The sequence below is a fragment of the Lissotriton vulgaris genome, chromosome 11 (assembly GCF_964263255.1).
Source record: "Lissotriton vulgaris chromosome 11, aLisVul1.2, whole genome shotgun sequence".
NCBI classification, from domain to species: Eukaryota; Metazoa; Chordata; class Amphibia; order Caudata; family Salamandridae; genus Lissotriton; species Lissotriton vulgaris.
The window spans coordinates 59,018,442-59,040,368 of record NC_141699.1 but is presented as its reverse complement, the minus strand read 5'-3'; the positions used below and the strand labels follow the sequence as shown (position 1 = coordinate 59,040,368).

The 21,927-nt window shown below is 48.0% G+C and overlaps 1 protein-coding gene across 3 annotated transcripts in view; it reads left to right on the top strand.

Annotated features, from left to right (window-relative positions):
* The first annotated feature begins 1,444 nt into the window (after positions 1-1,444).
* Positions 1,445-21,927, top strand: part of LOC147678958 (allantoinase, mitochondrial-like) — a 394,121-nt gene continuing 373,638 nt past the window's right edge. Inside the window, exons 1-2 of one of the 3 annotated variants that reach the window (XM_086942693.1) lie at positions 1,579-1,717; positions 2,601-2,673. Coding sequence is in view for 2 of the 3 variants with exons in the window: in XM_086942692.1 (XP_086798818.1) it covers positions 1,558-1,717 (160 nt within the window). In the remaining variant the exon portion in view is untranslated. Of the gene's footprint in view, positions 1,718-2,600; positions 2,674-21,927 lie in introns of all 3 variants that reach the window. The other 2 variants (XM_086942692.1, XM_086942694.1) reach the window with 2 other exon arrangements.

Sequence of the window (21,927 nt, the reverse complement as noted above, 5' to 3'; positions counted from 1 at the left end):
GCCCCCAGATTCATCAAGAACACATTTTGCGATTCATTAATAGCGAAAAATACAGATTAGCTATTAAGGAATTGCAAAATGCAATTCATCAAGAAATCCATTCAAAAATAGCGATTTCTAATAATTCCTTAATTGCGACTCGCAAATTGCGAGTCGCAATTAAGGAATATCTTCCCATTCATTCCTATGGGCCTAGAGGCCCATATGAATGAATGGGGAGACCATCTCAATTTGCTAATCGCAATTAGTGATTCGCAAATTGAGATTGCGATTTCAAGGGTGCAGGGGTGTCCAAAGGACACCCTGTTGCACCCCTGAAATTGATGTGTGCACATATGTTGCGCACACACATGCCCTTAGGGCATGTGTGTGCGCAACATGAAACTTTGAAAAATGCGCTTAAAAAATGCACTAAAGTATTTTGCTATTTATTGCATAGGTAGACTTTGCGGTGAATACCGGTCCCAGATTGCGAATTCGCAATTTTTAAATGGGTCATGAATTGCATTTAAGGAATCTCAAATTGAGATTCCTTAAATGCAATTAATCTCAATTTAGCGATTTCTAGAATTGCGATTTTATCCTTTGGGATGATGAATCCCAAATGCAAAAATAGCGCTTGCAAAGGGCCAGATTCTCAGAATCCGGCCCTTTGCGAGCCGATTTTGGCTTGATGAATCTACCTGAAAATGAATAAATAAATATGAAGTGAGCTATACTGTTCAACACAGCGCTGTTCTGCTGCATGTATGCCACACGTTTTTCCTTACCTTGCCGTATACTTTACTCAATCCTGACATATAATCATACACAGTGTCCCTGAATTAATTCATGTTTGAAAATAAATAAATGAAAAATTAGACAAACGTGAAAAGTTTAAGAGGCTTTCTGTCTCAAGTGACTAATGGCAGTAAAACAGCCAAAGCAGACTGCCTTTAGAGACAACGTTTTTGGGGTTAAACCGTTTCATACTTTCAACAATCCCAGTTTTATGGCAATACAGCTCTGCGTGTAGTGGTGACAGGCTTTGCTTTTCATGATTTGAGTCGATAAGATGAGCAGTATTAAATTGAGCATTAGAAACGCACATTTGAATCAACATGAAAAGAATAAAGTCATATTTCAGGCACCGGGTAAAAAGTACGATATAATGATTTCATTTAGTAACTTTTCTTCAGAGAGCATCAGTTCGCACTTACCCAATGTACTTTGTGTATTTTTTATTTTATTTTCGGTTATCACCGATGCTTTTGGGTGCCGTTAGTTAGCATTCCGCACTCGAGCTGTGCAGTAAGTTATGAAACATGCGGTGTGACCGGATGTCGACACACAGAGCGAGGCCCCACGACTATCTTTTACTGCATTAAAGACGGAGGCAGCGCGCGCGTGCCCGGGGGCCGGGGCTGTCCTCTCATCCCTGCCCGCCCCCTCACTGTGAGCAGCTGATTCCAGTCGGCGCTGCATCTCACAACTGAGGCGGAGTCAGAGCGCTGGCCTGCTGCCCGCACCGTTAACTGTTGCAGGTAGGGATTAGCAGGCTACCACTGTTTTAAATGAATGACACCCAAACCAAAATGTGGGAGGAGTCATACCCCACCCACGCAGGACAGACAACGAACAGATCGGCTCACAGCGTGTGCTCGACCTAAAAAGAAGACAGCCTGGATACGGATCAGCCCTGTCAGAATGTCTACCAAACAGCCAGGGAGTCTGCCAGGTAAGTGCTGACGAACTGTTTTTTGTTAAAATCTTCCGAATGACAGTGGTTCCTGGACGATACAGTGGGCAGCCTACTGTTTTTATAGTGAATGCTCATTTTGGGCAATACGAAGGCGTGGCTCGTGAGAATACTACTATTTGACATGTACATTCACTTAGCAACTGCTACGTTTTGTCTTACCACCGTATTTACTTTGAGAGGCTGGTTGTCGGCGAAGGCCACCTGCACTTATTTTTGGGGATCAGCACTTATTTTTCCACCTCAGATATTCACTGAGTTTGGCTGCCTAGGGTACGACAACCACGTGCCGGCACGAGCCATACAAGCGATACAGTCCATGCAATTACATGCGTCAGAATAGCAACCTTTCTATATTGTGCACATTCCTTGTGTACCGAGCCTGACGCTTGCTTCAGCTTCAGTTTATCCATTAAAAATATGTAATTCATCCTGTTCACTGCCACGGAGCAGCTTTGCGTGTTTGGCTGCCCTTAGCCACTGGCATGCTGCAATGTTCCCTAGCCCATGTAGTGTAACAGTTAAAAGTTTTCTTTTTTGCTGCGTTGTGCACTTGTAATTGTGTGCCAGCCCATAACATCTATGCAGACTGCAATATATATGTGCAGTGTACTCCACAGGTGTCAGCTCGCCACAAAAGGTATCGTTTATGTTCCTTCCTCTCCTGTCTCTCTCTCTCTCCTCAATATAGAGGCTCCTACTCCTTAACCCGTTCTCTTCTTCCACACCCCTCCGCATCCTTTCTTAAATCATGCCTCCTTCTTTTGTCCCACTCCCTTACTGTACCCCTCCCTTGCCTCCTGTATACCGGGATCTCTCTATAGCCATAGCAACATCTATATAATTGCCCCTCTTTTATCAGATCCACTTTCATCAGGCGGTGCCATACTGTCGCTGTTTTCCTGAACACACTGCACCATAATCTCTCCCAAATGGTAAGTAGGAAAGGAATACCGAATGCGTATACTTCTCTTTTCTTGGTACCATGCCCTCGGCCTCATGGTTATGCACAGGGCAGGCTCTACCGCATTTATGTCTGCAACAAACAAAGACACTTTTTTTAGGTCAATCCTGGGCAACGCATGTGCTGCTGCGATGCATGCAGTATTGGAGTATGGCTTTAAAGCTCCGCCCACTCTCTCCCCATATTTGTCATTGGCTTGTGTCATTATCCTTCATAAACGCTGGTTTGCAAGTCATTATTAGGCTTGTTAGTCCCTCCTTAGTACCACCTTGTCTGCATTTGTAACCTCCCATGGGGACTGGCCGTTTTACTTCTGTTGTGACACATTAAGTCTTATTTAGTCTGTAAGCACTATTTTCTTTAATGGTTTTCTCCTACTGCAGGCACAACATGCTTTCCTTGCCATGCGCACTTTCACTTTCAGGCAGCCCCGGACATACTATCAATTATTTGTAAAGTGCACTACATACGCGTTAGGTTTTGAGTATCCTTCTGAAGGTCAGCAGGTCTTGGGTCTCTCGTAGGCTCAGTGGGGGGGTGTTCCATGTCTTGGCGGCGAGGTGGGAGAAGGATCTCCCACCAGTGGTTGTTCTTCGGATGCGCGGTACAGTGGCGAGTGAGAGGTCGGCGTAGGTTAGCTGGCGGTTGGGGATGTAGAAGGAGAGCCATCTGTTGAGGTAGGCTGGGCCGGTCTTGTGGAGTGCCTTGTGTGCGTGGGTGAGGAGCTTGAAGGATATCCTCTAGTTGACGTGGAGCCAGTGCAGGTTTCTCAGGTGGAGGGTGATGTGGCAGTGGGGTGGTACGTCGAGGATCAGTCGTGCTGAGGCGTTTTGGATGCGTTTTAGTCGTTTGATGAGCTTGGTCGGGGCTCCCGCGTAGACGGTGAAACTGTAGTCAAGTCTGCTGCTGACGAGGACCTGGGTGACTGTCTTTCTTGTATCTGTTGCGATCCATCTGTAGATCTTGCGGAGCATGCAGAGGGTGTTGAAGCAGGAGGAGGAGACGGCGTTGACTTGCTTGGTCATTGAGAGCGTTGAGTCGAGGATGATTCCCAGGTTAAGTGCGTGGTCGATGGGTGTCGGGGCTGCCCCCAGTGCTATCTGCCACCAGGAGTCGTCCCAGGCTGAAGGTTTGGAGCCGAGGATGAGGACCTACGTCTTGTCTGAGTTCAGCTTCTGACAGCTGGTCTTCACCCAGTTGGCGATGGCCTTCATTCCTTTGTGGAGGTTGGCTTTGGCCGTGATGGGGTCCTTGGTGAGGGAGAGGATCAGATGATTGTTGTTGGTGTAGGAGATTATGTTGAGGTCGTCCTGTCGGGCTACGTGTGCGAGCTGGGCCATGTAAATGTTGAACAGCATCGGGCTGAGGGAGGATCCCTGTGGTACGCCGCAGATGATCTTGGAGGCTTTGGAACGGAATGGGGGGAGGGGGACGCTCTAGGTTCTGCCGGAGAGGAAGGAGGTGGTCCAATCCAGAGCCTTGTCTCTGATCCCTGCGGCATGGAGGCATGCACCTAGTGTGCGGTGGCAGAAGGTGTCGAAGGCGGCAGAGAGGTATAGGAGGATGAGTGCTGCGGTCTCGCCGCTGTCCAGCAGGGTCCTGATGTCGTTGGTGGCGGCGATGAGGGCAGTCTCATTGCTGTGGTTGCTGTGGAAACCTGAATGGGAAGTGTCCAGGATTCTCTTTTCTTCGAGGTACCGGGTTAGCTGTCTGTTGACGTTTTTCTCGATGACCTTGGCCAGGAAGGGGAGCAGAAAGATGGGCCGGAAGTTCTTGAGGTCTCTTGGGTCTGCCTTAGGTTTTTTGAGTAGGGCGTTGATCTCGGTGTGTTTCCAGATCTCTGGGAAGGTTGCAGTCTCGAGGGAGAGATTTATAACGTTTGCGCAGGTGGCATTCGATTGAGCTGCTTGCTCTGTTGAAAATGTGGTGCGGGAATGGGTCTGACGGAGAGAAGGAGTGGATTGTGTGCATGGTCTTGATGGTGGCATCGATGCTCACGCTGGCCCAGGCTAGCAGGGGGTCGTTGTGAGAAGTTGGCCTGATATATGATGCTCACTAATTCTAGTGATCACCTTGTATCAGTCCAAACAACCCTTATGGTGATTGGTTGTAAGTCAACCTTATAGACCAGCTATCCTAATGGTAGCATGGACAAAGCAGTCTTAGGCTAAACTCTTTTGGCATGTGAAGCCAGCTGTTTTACCACATATAACCCCTTGAATACCAAATGAAAGGACACCACACAGGTAGTTATGAAAATAAACAAGATATTTGTTAACTAACAAACACCTCTGAACTCTTTATGAGATCAGAGGGCTAAGCACATGACAAGACTCTTAAGAAAAATACGTTAAGTTGCACAAGTTACAATGTTGCCCTAGGGGCGCAACAAACCATATGCTAAACAAGTGGTATAAGGAAGTCGATAGAAGGAATGGAGCTGTCCAGAGGCTGTAGGATCACTGGGACTACACTACCCTAACTTTAGGTAAGTAATAGGAGGCCCACGGAACGCGTGTGCAGAGTGTGAACTCACACGCGAGATGCGTAACAACGTCTATGGACAGTACAGTTCAAGAAAAAGGTGAGTACGGACAATCCTGACTACTTGGGACTAAAATGACTGTGAAACTGGACACTAGGAGAGTCAATCTATCCTTGAGCACCGAAATGCTCTTGTTACCTCACCCACGGGCTGCGGGTGCATAGGTGCGAAGTCGTGTCGGGTTTCTGCGGTGAAGTCTATGGAGCCTAAAAGAAAAGATGCTGCAGGCGACCAGGAGGAAGATGTCCGGTGTGATCCAAGGGTGGATCAGGAATGCTGAAGACCTGAAAGCAGAGGGGACAATGTTCAAAGTCACTAGCCAGTGACTGGAGTGGAACCAGGAAGGAACCAGATGCTATTGTCGCGATCAGGTGAAGAGTGGACGCTTGACTCTGCAGCCACGTGGACCAGGAGGTGTCTTTGACAACCAGGATGGAGGCACAAGCTGTCCCACGCAGGCTGACGCTGTCGGCGGTGTTGTTTCCGGATTCGGCGTCAACAGGCCTTGGCAAAGGCAACCCACGCGATGAGTGGAAAGGACGTCTTGCAGGGAAGCAAGGGCTAGTCTGTGGCAACCAGACCAGCGGTGTTGATGTCGTGGATCATCGTAAAGGAGGCCACTAGCCAGCCGGCAAGAGACCAGACAAAGCATCGAGCAGCAAACAGGCAGAAGGGCCCCACGCAGATCTCGTGGATGCTGGAGGGCTGGTCTTCGGTGCAGGAGCTGCTCGGGGCTGGGGCTTCTCAATCCCCAAAGCACTGTGTCGAGGTTACCTCAGAAGTCGTGCTGGAAGCGAAGTGCAGTTTCTCCAAGATGGCCGGTCTCACGTGTCTCGTCGCACCCACGGATCTCAGCTGTGCTGCAGATGTGAGTTGAGGTCAGAGAGGTCTGGGAATCTGGGTCTGAAGTCTGGATCCTCGAGGGAAGACGACAAAGTGAAGCCGCTGGACGCTTGATGGTGCCTGCTTGTGCAGGGTGGACACTCCTTGCCCACAAGGGAGATTATTCAGTTTTCTGTAGCAGAAAGCCGAAGTCCAGATTTTCTACTTGTAGAGTTTCAAGTCAGGATTAATCTGATTTGGAATGGGACCAGCTCCTATACCTTTATCCTGCTAAAGGGGGCTGCACTATCACTAGGTCCCTCCCATGGGTGGGACCAGGAAGGGGGGTGGTTATACCCCCTATCCTTTGTCTGGTCTCGCGCCAGAGCTGGGGCTGGAGTGCCCCAGCAACTGGTTTGAACTGGTGTATGCACAGGGCACCTTGTGTGCCCCAGGCATGTCTCATTCCTTTCAGCCCTGTCCTACCTAATACACAAAATCCTGTCTGGGGTGGTGCTAGCACCTCCCAAGGCAGGAAACCCTTTGTCCAAGCCTCCCTCGCTGGAAGGACTCCCAGCAGTAGCAGGTCAGACTTGTGTCTGTGGTGGCAGCATCCATTTTGTGATGCTGAGGCTCGAGTTAACTTTAACCGGAGTTCACAGTTAGGTACATGTCGTGTCCCTCTAGAAGGGTGGAATGCTACCCCCGTCGCTAGAACTGGCGAGGGGGTAGTATTCCAATTCGTATGACACCTTACTTGACCTGTTTTGATAATGCTATGCCAAAGTTAGCAATAACCGCGGGGTTATAATGCACTTAAGAGTATCTGGTATAGCGTTATAATGGAAACAGCTAAAGGACTTGGTTCCGAAACCTGTAGACAGGCTCAGCTCATGCCAGAGCACTATCTCACATAATTCCAAGCACTCTGCCTCCAGGATTGTTAAGGCCTGCCATAGGAGTGACTTATAGGAGTATATGTGTCCATTTTAGGTTTAGATATAGGTATACTATATCTAAAGCAAAGGGTGATTACACCACCTTGCCTCAGCTGATTGATCAGCCAGTTGTATCAGATTTGGATGGCCAGCCAGGGGTGGCATAATACATGCTGCAGCCCCTGGTAGGCCTTGGGTTCACTTATGCCCTGGGTACCTATGGTACACTGTACAAGGACTTACAAGAGTGACCCAATACCAATTGGTAAATGCACCTAAAGTACATGGATGTCAATTTAGAGAGAGAACAGCTGGGCTGTAGGTCTGATTAGCAGGCCCACAGCCAGGGACAGTCGTAAACCAGTGAAGCAAAAAGCAAAAATCTGGGGTGACAATAGGATTGCAGACCCTACTCTCCTACATACCCCCCCCCCCCAACTTAGGGACATTAAACTAACCTTGACCAGGTGAGTCTTCTTGTTCTAAGTGGAAATACCTGGAGAGACCATCTGCATTGCCATGGTCAGTCCCTGGTCTGTGCTCCACTGTAAAGTCCATCCCCTGTAGGGAAATGGACCACCAAAGAAGTTTGAGGTTTTCACCCTTCATTTGATTTAGCCACAAGAGGGGCTTATGGTATGTCTGAATCTTGAAGTGAGTTCCAAACAAGTTTGGCCTCAACTTCTTCAGGGCCCAAACCACAGCAAAGGCCTCCCTCTCAATAGCTGACCAACGTTTCTCTCTAGGGGTCAGCCTTCTACTTATAAAAGCAATGGGCTGGTCATGACCATCAATATTCAGTTGAGATAGAACAGCTCCCACACCCAACTCAGAAGCATCTGTTTGGACAATGAAAGGTTTGGAGTAGTCTGGACTCTTGAGAATAGGTGCAGTGCACATGGCCTGCTTTAGGTCATCGAATGCATTTTGACAGCTAACTGTCCACTGAACTTTCTTTGGCATTTTCTTACTTGTCAGGTCATTAAGAGGGGTCACAATTGTCCCATAATTTCTGACAAATTTCCTGTAGTAACCAGATAGGCCCAAGAAAGCTCTGACCTGTGTCTGGGTGGTTGGAGGTGCCCAGTCCTTTATGGCCTGTATCTTGCTCTCCAATGGTTGAACCTGGCCTCCACCTACAAGGTGGCCCAGGTATACAACTTGACTCTGCCCTATCTGGCACTTGGTAGCCTTGATAGTGAGGCCTGCCTTTTTCAGGGCCTCCAAAACTTTTCTCAGGTGGATCAGGTGATCCGCCCAGGTGGAGTGAAAGACAGCAATATCATCTAGATATGCTGCACAGAAGTCATCCAGCCCAGTGAGAACTTGGTTCACCAACCTTTGAAAAGTGGCAGGTGCATTTTTCAAACCAAAGGGCATCACTGCAAACTGGTAATGACCTCCTGGGGTAGAAAATGCTGTTTTGGCCTTGGCATCCTCAGCTAACCTGATTTGCCAATAACCAGCTGTCAGGCCAAATGTACTCAAGAATTTGGCAGAAGCCAATTTATCTATGAGTTCATCTGCTCTTGGTATTGGATGGGCATCTGTCTTAGTGACAGCATTGAGACACCTGTAGTCTACACAAAACCTCATCTCTCTCTTACCATCCTGGGTGTGAGGTTTTGGCACTAGAACTACAGGACTAGCCCAAGGGCTCTCTGAGGGTTCAATGACTCCCAATTCCAACCTCTTTTGGACTTCTTTCTTTATGCAGTCCCTGACGTGGTCAGGTTGCCTGTAGATTTTACTCTTTATAGGCAGACTGTCACCAGTGTCCACCTCATGGGTGCACCAGTTTGTCTGACTGGGGGTCAGCGAGAACATTTGTCTAAAGGATTGAAGAACTTGTTTGCAATCCTTTTGCTGATGTTCAGAGAGGCTCTCAGAAAAGACCACGCCATCTACTGACCCATCATCAGGGTTCTGAGTGAGCAGGTCTGGGAGAGGGTCACTCTCTTCCTCCTGTCCCTCATCTGTGGCCATGAGCAAGCCCATGTCCTCCCTGTCAACAAATGCCTTGAGCCTGTTCACATGAAGTACTCTGTGAGGGCTCCTGGGAGTTCCAAGGCCCACCAGGTAGGTGACCTCTCCCTTCTGTTCAATAATGGTATGGGGTCCAGACCATTTGTCTTGGAGAGCTGTTGGGGCCACTGGCTCCAACACCCACACCTTCTGTCCAGGCTTGTAAACAGTAAGGACAACCTTTTGGTCATGCCAAGCTTTTTGAAGTTCTTGGCTGGCCTCCAGGTTTTTAGATGCCTTCTCCATGTACTCTGCCATCCTGGAGCGGAGACCACTATGTCAAGCTTAGGCTTTTTGAGAGGTAACTCCCATCCTTCCTTCACAAGACATAGGGGTCCTCTTACAGGATGCCTAAATAGAAGCTCAAAAGGGCTGTAGCCAACCCCCTTCTGTGGGACCTCTCTGTAAGCAAACAGAAGGCAGGGAAAAGGATGTCCCATCTTCGCCTAAGCTTTTCTGGTAACCCTTTTATCATCCCTTTTAGGGTCTTTTGAATCTCTCCACAAGCCCATTGCACTGTGGGTGATGGGGGTGGTGAATTTGTAATTCACTCCACACTCCTTCCACATTGCAGTCAAGTATCCTAACATAAGGTTTGCACCTCTGTCAGAGACAACCTCCTTAGGAAACCCCACTCTAGTGAAAACTGCAAGTAGGGCCCTGGCCACAACAGGAGCTGTAGTGGTCCTAAGGGGAATAGCTTCTGGGTACCTGGTGGCATGATCTACTATCACCAGTATAATTCTGTGTCCAGATGCTGTTGGGGGGTCCATTGGTCCAACAATGTCAATCCCCACTCTTTCGAAGGGCACCCCCACCACAGGTAGTGCTATAAGGGGGGCTTTTGTGGTGCCACCTGATTTGCCACCGGCTTGGCAGGTGACACATGAGAGACAAAACTCTTTTGTGTCTTCAGACATATGAGGCCAGTGAAAGCGTGGTACAGGTCTTTCCCAAGTCTTGTTCTGGCCTAAGTGACCTGCAAGGGGAATCTCATGGGCTAAGGTAAGAAGGAAACCTCTCAGAGACAAGGGGATAACCAGCCTCCTGGTAGCACCAGGCTTGGGGTCTCTTGCCTCAGAGTATATGAGTCCATCATCCCAGTACACCTTGTTGGTACCTGTAGCATTCCCTGCAGCCTCAGCAGCAGCCTGCTGTCTGAGGGGTTCAAGAGAGGAACAGTTTAACTGTGCCTGCCTCAAGTCTGCCCTGGAAGGTCCCCCTGTCCCAAGAAACTCAACCTGTTCAGGTTCAAGCTCTTCTAGGACTGTTCCTTCTGGGGTCTTTGGGTCAGCCTCCTGAGAGGGCTGATCCTCACCTTGAGGCAGGGGGGAAGGCACTGCCTTAACCCTACTGCTCTTTCTCTTGGGAAGTGTCTGGTCCATTGTTCCAGGATCCAGCACTTGTTCAGCTGGGCATTTCTTGGCCTGTGACCTGGTCACAGCAAGGACATGTGCTGACAAACCTAACATTTCCACATGAGTCCTATACTCCATATCTGACCATAAGGAGGATTCAAATCATTGCCCAACAGACAGTCCACCTGGAGGTCTGAACTAACTACAACCATTTTGAGGCCAGTTACCCCTCCCCAGGAGAAATTAACAACTGCCATACTGTGATTGGTAGTAACATTGCTAGCATTGGTCACTAGGTAGTCTTAACCTAGTATTACCTGTTCATGGTCCACAAAGTTAGGTGTCACCATAGTGACACTGGCAGAAAATGTTCCTGTAGGCCTGAGCCATTTTCCATTGATCAAAGGCGTTTGCCTGTACTTGCCCAGAGTACTGGGACTTATAGTAGGGGTCATATCCATGTCCCCAGTACAAACAAGAACAGCCAGAGTGGGTATTCTAACTAAGTCAGAATCCACTTCAGTTCCCAGGGTTAACCCAACTATAGCCTTGGGGGGTGCAATACCACTACTAACTGTACTATGGGGTGCAGGTGCCTTAGGGGTAGTAGTGGTAGGAGCTGTGCCTTTCTTGGTGCACTCACTAAACCAGTGAGTTTTACTTTTACAGTATTGGCACCATGGTTTTCTCTGACCATCATTCTTCTTCTTTTGGGAATTGTGGTGAAGGACTGGGTTCTTTTGGACCCAGCGGTGCCAGGGCACAACACCTGAAACCTTCGTGGGTAACCTGTTCCGGCGTACAAGTCACAGAGACACGGGACACTTCCTTCGGCGTCAAAGAGTCAAGGTTTATTTACTGCAGGGAACACAGAAGTCACAGGAAGTACATCGAGTGTAGTTCGGGGAGACTGCTTCAAATTGGTTATGTGGATCGCTCCTTTTATACAGTTTTTACCCATAGGCTAACATTGAACACAAAGGTTTACAACTCAGTTCCCACATCTAGCTCCCAGAGGGGTCGTTTTGGTCGCTTTGAAAGCACACAAGGTCCGGAACATAAGTGCGGAAACATTTGGCGGTTCCCAACTGTAAAAACCCATCTTCCCACCATTAGCAAATTCCAATCAGCAATCAAGTAGATCGAAACAGGAACGAAGACAGGTGCAGAGGAAGACGGAGACAGTGGGGAGATCGGAAAGGGTGTAAAAGGGGAGGTGTCGGGAAGCACGAGATACAGGCATCAAACGGACGTGCCTAATGAGATGCACGGCTGAGACAATAAGTCCGTGCGGCAAGATGAGCCTCGAGCGGCGCCACCTGCCTTATAGTAGCAACCCCCTCGTCATAAAGACACTTTCAAAGGACATGTGTCTTCCGCAAATATCTTTGGGGGTCCCAGGGTCGCGAAGCGGACAGCGTCCGTTCGCTGACTACTTGAGGGCAAGAGACAAAATGGATGTCGTATCTAAGATGGAACCCGTGGGTACAGATAAAAAAAGCCCACGTAACAAACGAACGGTTTAAGTTAGCACAGCGAAACTACGCACACTTACCAAACTCGTCTTTTGCGGTTCATAGATACCAGACTCGACCATATTCGTGCGAGTCGAAAACACCACTTACAATTGTCACGGAACCTCAGACGCTCCTTTTGCCCTCATGTAGGCAAGCACTAGTCGGAATCATAATCGATATTCATCAGACCATCAAGATGTCGCTGTAGCATAGCCTTGTCCGACCGAGTCCCCTTGGTAACAGGTGGTTGTCTCATACACGTTGTAGCACAGAGGCCACATAAGGCAGGACCACACTGCACACAAAGGCAACACGTGAACAGGAACACTACCACAACCCCGATGATCATCAGAATCTTCCAACCCCAAGTCGACATCAGGCCCCAAAACCAACCGAGTAGCGTCCAACCCCATACATCCACGTGTATGGATTCGGAGATCTTATGCAACTTCGAGATGGCTTGATAGACAGTAGGAGCATTATCAGGTATGAAAATGCAACAGCTCGAATGGATTACTTTACATACCCCACCGCGATCTGCCAAGACGACATCTAAAACCATACGGTTTTGTAACGTCATAAGTCTCTCCGCCTGAAGTTCTGTGGTGATATTACCAAGGGCACTGGCAGTAACATTAGCTGTCGATTCTACCACTCGAGTCAAATGTCTCAGGTTCCTACTATTAACCATAGGTCCCCAAAACGGGAGGAAACCCTTGAAAAAGTCTCCTGCCTCTTGACCGGCAGTATCCTCTTCGCTAATTACGCCTCGTACAACTCTAATCTTATGATAATCGGCATCTACAGTGAACGTCGGAGGCAACAGATTTGCAACAAAACATGAGCCCATAAAGTCTACGGGCAACCATGTGTATGCACGATCATGACAGATGAAGTACGTACCCTTGGCAGCCAGAAACACAGGGGTCGGGGACATTGGCAGAACGTAACTTTCAATGCAAGCACTTACTCCAAGTGAGGCTTGCGAACCACGACCCACAAGACAAAGATTACCAGTGTGGGGTACGACCCATATTGGAGACGAGCATTTAAGCTGCTTTTCATTAGCGAACATACTATATTCCCCTCTACTCAGGACCCTATAGGCTTGTACCTCTTCCTTAGGGATGAGAAAAGCATCATGGATCTCATCTTCCAAATCCTGTATTGCCATCGATAGCACCCACTGGTACGAGGTAGGACCAGGTTTGGGGGAACGTTGTTCTGGAGTGGGGTGGAAACCTAGTGCGCTTCGAAGCATTGTTTGGAATGCTCGAGCCGACCCTTGGGAACTATACGGTAACACCAGATATGGAATTCCCTTACCCGTAGTATGTGGCATCAACCCACACACCCAACAATTAGTAGTGTTAACCACTAACTGATGCTGATGGAGGAGCTGGATAAAGGAATTGTTGCGGAATTCTACACGTCTAGCCTGTTCGTGTTCCGGTAAAATGTGAAAGGAATGGGGAGAAGCAGTAGTAGCAGTAAGAGTAAGATTAGGGTAAGGAGTAGGAGTAGGGGTAGGAAGTAAAAAGTAAGACGTAGCGTAATACACCCCACTCGCCAAGAATACAGAAGCAGTTAAAAACAATACAAACAATTGGAATACGAAACATTTAGTACGACTGAGTTTCTGCAGTTTGACTCTATATGCCTGAGCTCCTTCCAAATCGTTCAGCTTCGAAAATGCCATTTCCCTACGACCGTCCGCAACGTTTCTTGACGCACTTCGTTCTGCGCAGCAAAGGTCAATCCCCAGGAGTTCCTAGGAACCGACGGCCTTAAACCTAGCGTCAAGACCTACTGCCCAGAAGGAAGTACGCGCGCGGCCCTACGGCCCTCAATACACAACATGTATTTATTTAGCACAATAATTCAGCTGTGGAAGGAAAAAAATTCAAGGAAGAAGCTTAATATATACACAAACAAGTTTCAATGATACAAAATGTTCAAGATTGATCAGGGGAAACGAAGATATTGCAGGTATCAATTTCAGCAAAGCAAGAAAAACTTTATTTGTCCTTAGTGTGAGAACGCAAAGAATATCGATGTTTCCCGGGACGTGTCTGGTCGCTGAACAAAGGATCCGTTGAAGAGACAGCGTCCTGCTGATCAGTTTGTTGATGTGGTCTTGAGTCTTTTACTGACAATGTTTCAACAGTGGCTTTCTGCTGCGCTGAGGGTTCTCCAACAAGCTGTGCGTCGCTAAAAGGTACAAACGCCGGCAATGTCTCTGCTTCTATTGACGCAATGCCTTTCCTTACCCACGGGTCTGCCGGCAAAGGAATAGGGACTCGTTTGCAATGGGTAGCATGTACCCAATTCTTCCGCCCCTCAAGACGAACGGCAGTCCTCGTGGCCAGGAGCACCTGGAAAGGTCCAACAAAGCGGGGGTCCAGATTCTTCTTGCGCGAGAAGTTACGGGTAACCACCCAATCACCGGGCTGGAGCTGGTGGCCTGGACCCTCCGTCTGCGTCGGCAAGGCGTCGTAAACCTGTTGATGAATTAACCTCAGTTTAGCAGTCAAGTCATGTAAGTAGTCAATCAACATCGGATACTCAAGATCAACGAATATACCTGGCCTAGGAACCCCCCACACATTCGCAGGACGGCCGAACACTATTTCATAGGGACTAAGCCCTATTCGGGAGTGTACAGTCGCCCTAGTTGACAGTAATGCTAGAGGCAAAGCGTCGGGCCAAGACAGTCCAGTCGTAGCCTGAATCTTCGCTAATTTTAGTTTAAGGGTACCATTGTACCCTTCAACCAATCCTGCTGACTGAGGATGATTGGCGCTATGGAATTTCTGATTAATTCCAAGGCCCTTACACACACTCTTCATCACACTTCCAACAAACTCACTTCCATTATCTGACCACACGACTCTAGGCATTCCATACCGAGGGAAGTATTCCTTCAGTAGAATTTTCGCAGTAGACAAAGCAGTATTGTCTTTGAGGGGATAGGCCTCAATCCATCGGGAGAATGCGCAAACCACAACCAAAACATATTTCAAGTTATTGCATCGCTCCATATGGATGAAGTCCAATTGAATCACCTCAAAGGGATACGAAGGAGGAGCAAAACTGCCAGGGGGAGTTGGGGTTCCTTTGCCAGGATTGTACATTATACACACCATACAGTTCTTCACCAGACGTTCAGCACACTTTGTAATGGCATCATTCTTCCACACAGGCGACAACAACTTGCAAATGCCTTTCGCGCTGATATGTGCTAACCCATGTGCCATTGTCACAACGGCCAGCACATACGCATCAGGCAACATCCATCTTTTCTGATCCGACAAATCAATCCAACAACCATTCACATCCAACTTTCCCGTACTTTCTTTCCACTTTATCTTTTCCGTCTCGGTGGCCTCATTCTGAATTGCTTTCACGCTCTCTATGGTATTCTCACACATACTTGATTCTGTAGGCCACCTAACCGAACTCGTCACATACATTCGAGTACTAAGGTTCCGGGCAGTCTCCTTAGCAATCTCATCTGCAAACGCGTTACCACGACCAACATCATCCGTCACTTTACGATGCGCACTACACTTAACAATCGCAACTTGAGCAGGCAAAGTCAATGCATCCAAAAGATCATTCACAAGCTGGCCATGCTGTATTTTCGTCCCGTGTGACGTGAAGAAACCACGCTCTCGCCACAATCGTCCAAAGCTATGCGCTACACCGAAAGCGTACTGGCTATCGGTGTACACATTCACACATTTCCCTTTCGCTAATACACACGCTCTAGTAAGAGCAATCAGCTCTGCAGCTTGGGCAGAATTCTGATTCAATCTCGCAGTCTCAACAACAGTATTCAACGTCACAACAGCATAAGCAGTAGTCACATCACCATTCGGCAATTTAAAACATGACCCATCCACATACAAAGTGCCGTCAGGGTCTTCCAATGGGGTGTTTTTAAGGTCCACTCGACCTTTTGTTTCCTCTTCTGTACGCAAGTAGCAGTCATGCTCTGTTACTTGATCTGACTCTGCACTAATCGGTAACAAAGTTGCCGGATTTAGGACATTACAACGTTTTATTTGAATGTGGCTTGCCAAGAGCGTCAATTCGTACCCAGACAACCTCGCACTCGTCAAGTGCTGAGTTTTCGTTCGATTCAAAAGAGTATCGACTGCATGCGGAACCATCACCGTAAGCATATTATCCATGACCAATCCTGCTGATTGTCGGATGGAGACCGCAGCTGCCGCAGTTGCTCTCAAACAACTCGGCAATGCTCTAGCTACCGGGTCTAAGGTCGAGGAAAAATATGCACATGGACGTTGCTTACCACCAAAAGGTTGCGTTAAGACACTCAACGCACAGCCTTCTCTCTCGTGAACATATAACGTGAACGGTTTACTGTAGTCAGGGGTACCTAACACAGGAGCCGAACACAATGAATCACGTAAGTCAGAAAAACTTTTCTGACATTCTTCCGTCCATGGTAAAGGAGTTGAAACATCCTTGCACGTAAGAGCCACCAAAGGTTTCGCTAGCAATGAAAAATTCGGAATCCACTGCCTACAGTACGACGTAATACCTAGAAAGGCACGCACATCTCTTTGGGTTTGTGGCACAGCCATTCGCGCAATTGCTGCAATCCTCTCTGGGGTCAATCTCCTTCCCTCCTTTGACAATAAGTGACCTAAATAGGTTACTTCTTGACAACAATATTGGAGTTTAGAAGGTGACACCTTGTGATTTAACTCACAGAGATGTTGCAGCAACGACACCGTAGCAATTTTGCAAATGTCCTGAGTATCAGCAGCCACCAATAAGTCGTCAACGTATTGAATTAAGGCCGCACCAACCGGCAACCGAAACGCATCCAGTTGTCCCTTCAAGGCTTGACTGTAAATCGACGGACTTTCACAGTAGCCTTGAGGAGCGCGTTTGAACCGGAAGCTACGTCCACCAAGAGAGAAACCGAAAAGGTCCCTGCTCTCTTCGGCGATCGGGATGCTGAAAAAAGCGTTTTTCAAATCAATCACCGAAAACCATGATGCAGTAGCCGGGATCAGAGTCAGTAGCGCCGTGATGTCAGGCACAACGGGGAATTGAGGAACCACAATTTTATTCACCTCCCGCAAATCGATAACAAAACGATAAACAGGCGGTTTGGTAGGATCAGTACGTTTAAGAATGGGCAGTACAGGGCTATTGCACACGTTTCCCCGAGTCTCCTCAATAACATCTTTCTCGATCAAGTCATAGATGATCGCTAACAAAGCTCGTTCCCCATCAAGGGAGATACGATACTGGGGGATACGCGGCAATCGCACATTCGATTTCAACTGAACAACATAAGGGGAGATATCAAGTAGGCCCACATCATTTGGACCCGTCGCCCACAAAGACGCAGGAAGAGAATCCAATTCCGGTGGAAGCTTATCGAGGGACAAATACATGGGAGAGACTACTTTCTCCCCAAACGTAAGCTTTACACCCGCAGGAGAACAATACAAAGTTGCATACAAACGTTTAAGCAAATCCAGACCCAAAAGATTTTCGCCACAACCAGTGGTTAAAATCAACGGAGCTTCGAGCTCACGCGGCCCAATTTTAAGGGGCAAAGGGCGCGAAACTGGATTGCTAACGGGGGCGCCAGAGAATCCAACGGATACATTTGTTAAGCCAGACAAAGGTGCGCCAGAGAGTTTCGAATGCATAATGGAACTTTTCGCTGCACCAGTGTCCAACAGAAAAGGCTCAACGACGCCCGATGTAGCAACTGCGACGTAAGGCCCTCTCTGATCAACCGGAACTGATACCACTCCCTCTCCTTGTCTTTGGCTGTCCTAGTAATTACTGTCGTCAGTTCCCTGATCGACGTAATAATCGTCTACATTGTACTGCGCAGATCGTCCTTGCGATGATCCACGTTGGTCGAAACAGTTAGTAGAATTTGATGAGTTGTCAGAGCGGTCGTTCTGAGCACCACGACCTCTACCACGTGATGCATTCTGTGAACCACCACGGCCTCCCCTAGACAAAATACCACTATTACGATCATTTAAAGCAGGACAATCAAATTTAATGTGTCCCTCCTGTCTACAATAAGCACATTGGTTGTACCCCAACGAAGATCTGTTGAAAGAGGAATCATTACGCGACTGCGATCTATTCGATTGCGACTGTGATCTATTCTGCTGAGACGCATTCTGATTAGAACGCGGCGGATATGCTTGTTGTAACAACACTTTAGTTTTCAGCTCTTTTGTCTTTTTATCAGCTCGGTCATTTTCTTCTTTCTCTCTATTTTCATAATACTGTGCCGTAGCCAGAATCTGAGCTGAGGTAGAAACGGCCCATGCACTTTCTGAATTCTTTAATTTATTGCACAAATCGGGCAATAAGTTCGATACAAATTTATCCACAAACAGCCGTTGTCCACCCTCAGCACCCATATCCTGTCCACTATGATCAACAAATGTTTCCTCAAACCTCGTAAAGAAGTCTGAAACACTCTCATCTTTCTTTTGCTTACAGGCTGACAACTTGTCCCAATTTACCTTCATAGCTGGCATAAGCGTTTTCATTAATGTAATGATTCGCTGGGGAAGAAGTGCAATCAACTGATCGGGTTTAGTAGCAGCCGCTTGTCCAGCGTCTGCCGCTGTAATGGCAGCCCAATCACCACCTAATTCATTTGTGTGATCTTGATGACGAATCTTGGCCCATACCGGTTGCGGTACGACATTGCCAAACAACATGTCAATATCGGCAAGATTCATTACCGTAGCATCCACAAGCTGCGATAATTCTTTGTAATACCCCGCAGGATTTTTGCGAGGATCAGGCAAAGTTTGTTTCACCTGAAGCACTTCCGATCGTTTCCATGGGAGATGTATCCATACTCTCTGGAAATGTGCCGCTATTATGTTATTAACATCAGTATTATCAGCAGGTACCCAAACCGGCGGAACTTCACGCATAGGGTATTGGCCAGACTCAGCTTGTTGGCGTTCAAGATCCTCAACAAACAGTGCGTGAGGAATAGGAGCAAGGCGATAAGACAGCAACTGCTCAATAGCTCGTCGGACATTAGTATCGACTATCAGTCCAGTTGCGAACTGAAGCCGAAGATTAGACAGGGCGGTTAGCACCTCGTCAGGCGCAACAGCCGCTATCTGATCATGTAGGAGTTTACACATTTCGTCAAACACATATCTCTGAGTCGGTATGTTGAATTGACTAAATGTTTCAAGAACAACTCGGGGTGGATTTCTTTGCGGATTGTCCATCCAACCCATCGCCATATTGTATAGCGCAGCGCGTTCCCTATTACCGGGAAGCTGACTACGTCTCTGTGGTGGACCATCAGAACCAGCGGACCCAAAAACAGGTCCGAGCGACTGAAAAAAATTTGTCGCAATGGGAGAACTACGGTTACGAGTAGAGGGACAAGAGTAAGACACAGGACTAACAAGAGGAGGAGCAACAACAGGGGTTAACAACACAGGAGCAGTAGCGTGAGTAGGAGTATGTGGAAGCGGAGGAGCAGTAGGAATAGAAACAGGCACAGGAGCAGGAACAGTCGGAAGAGCGGGTGCAGGTTGAGGAACGGGTGGAGGAATAACAGGTGGAAGAACAGGTACGGCAGGGACCACAGGAGCTGCGGTACCCTGTACGTACGGAGGTGGCGACTTCATAAGATAGGACATTAAAGGATCCTCAACTGGCTCTTCCTTCTTATCCAACTCCGTAGGGAAAGCAGGATAACATTTATCTATGGTCATACGTTGCAACCTCTCAAACACTTCCTTATCCTTATCCTCCTTATCACGCTGAAACTGCTCAGCTTTCTTCACAATGGTAGCAACATTATCTCGCTCACTACGTTTATTCTGTCTGATCTCTTTCTGTCGGGCTTCTTTGCGCCACAACCGAAAAGCATCAAACATGGCCGGCCTAGATTTACGTTCGAACAACTTTATTTCCAAATTATCTAAGATCGACGCTTCGAAGCTACCGTGAGGTGGCCAACGAAGATCGCCGTCTTTCTTTGTATATTTTATCCAATAATCGTTAAAAGCAATCGGGCCTAGCCCATGTTTGCTATATAAGTCATAAGTAGGAGTTCCAACCGGAGGTATCGGACACGAGTCCTCCAGCAGGGAATCCGCACCACAAGGTCTACAACAACTGAACAAAGTACTGCGACCAGGCATCTTGCACACTAGCCGAGTTTCACAAACTTCAAGGGTTACGGGATTTACCAAGTCCCAGCAAGAACAAAACCCTCGGTCTTTGGCGGCTGCAGTCGTCAAACAAGTACAACAACAAAGTACGCTAGCAAAGTGTCACCGAAAAAAACACTCACACAGCGTGTACAACAAAAACCACTAGTGTTTACAACAAAGACACTCGCTGAGGTGTCTACAACAAAAAAAAAACACTCGCTAAAGTGTTTACAACCAAGGATTCTGGGAGCGACCCACAAATACTTAACTCAAAGATCAATGGCGTCCTCAGGAAGGCCCGTCTATCGTCTCGCTATACCAAGGTCTACGCCAAGCGCCAAAACAGGTCTACAGTCAGGGCAGCAGTCCGTCGCAGCCGTCAGGAGGCGGGAATCTTCGCGGGAAAAGTCTTCGGGCCACTTATTTCGACAACAGGATCGATGAAGCGGGGTGCACCTTCCCTCGGAGATTTCACACGAAGTTCCTCACGATCGTCGGGCTTGGACCGGTACCACTGATGCAGCCCCACGTTGGGCGCCAACTGAAGGACTGGGTTCTTTTGGACCCAGCGGTGCCAGGGCACAACACCTGAAACCTTCGTGGGTAACCTGTTCCGGCGTACAAGTCACAGAGACACGGGACACTTCCTTCGGCGTCAAAGAGTCAAGGTTTATTTACTGCAGGGAACACAGAAGTCACAGGAAGTACATCGAGTGTAGTTCGGGGAGACTGCTTCAAATTGGTTATGTGGATCGCTCCTTTTATACAGTTTTTACCCATAGGCTAACATTGAACACAAAGGTTTACAACTCAGTTCCCACATCTAGCTCCCAGAGGGGTCGTTTTGGTCGCTTTGAAAGCACACAAGGTCCGGAACATAAGTGCGGAAACATTTGGCGGTTCCCAACTGTAAAAACCCATCTTCCCACCATTAGCAAATTCCAATCAGCAATCAAGTAGATCGAAACAGGAACGAAGACAGGTGCAGAGGAAGACGGAGACAGTGGGGAGATCGGAAAGGGTGTAAAAGGGGAGGTGTCGGGAAGCACGAGATACAGGCATCAAACGGACGTGCCTAATGAGATGCACGGCTGAGACAATAAGTCCGTGCGGCAAGATGAGCCTCGAGCGGCGCCACCTGCCTTATAGTAGCAACCCCCTCGTCATAAAGACACTTTCAAAGGACATGTGTCTTCCGCAAATATCTTTGGGGGTCCCAGGGTCGCGAAGCGGACAGCGTCCGTTCGCTGACTACTTGAGGGCAAGAGACAAAATGGATGTCGTATCTAAGATGGAACCCGTGGGTACAGATAAAAAAAGCCCACGTAACAAACGAACGGTTTAAGTTAGCACAGCGAAACTACGCACACTTACCAAACTCGTCTTTTGCGGTTCATAGATACCAGACTCGACCATATTCGTGCGAGTCGAAAACACCACTTACAATTGTCACGGAACCTCAGTGGGACCCACCCTCCTTAGATTGTTGGGGCCCTGTTGAAGACTTCTGGTCATTTTGTTGCTTATTCTCTTTACCCTTCTGGTCTGCTTTCTTCTGGCCACCACCCTGGTTCTGGTTCTGCTGCTTGACCCTTGTCCTGACCCATCTCTCTGCCTTCTTTCCCAATTCTTGGGGAGAGGTCAGATCTGAGTCAATCAAATGCTGATGCAACAACTGGTTCTGACAATTATTTAAGATTTGCTCTCTCATAATTAGATTATACAATCCTGTGTAATCAGTAACTTTACTTCCCAGTAACCAGCCTTCCAAAGCCTTAGTGGCACAATCAACAAAGTCGGAGATTTC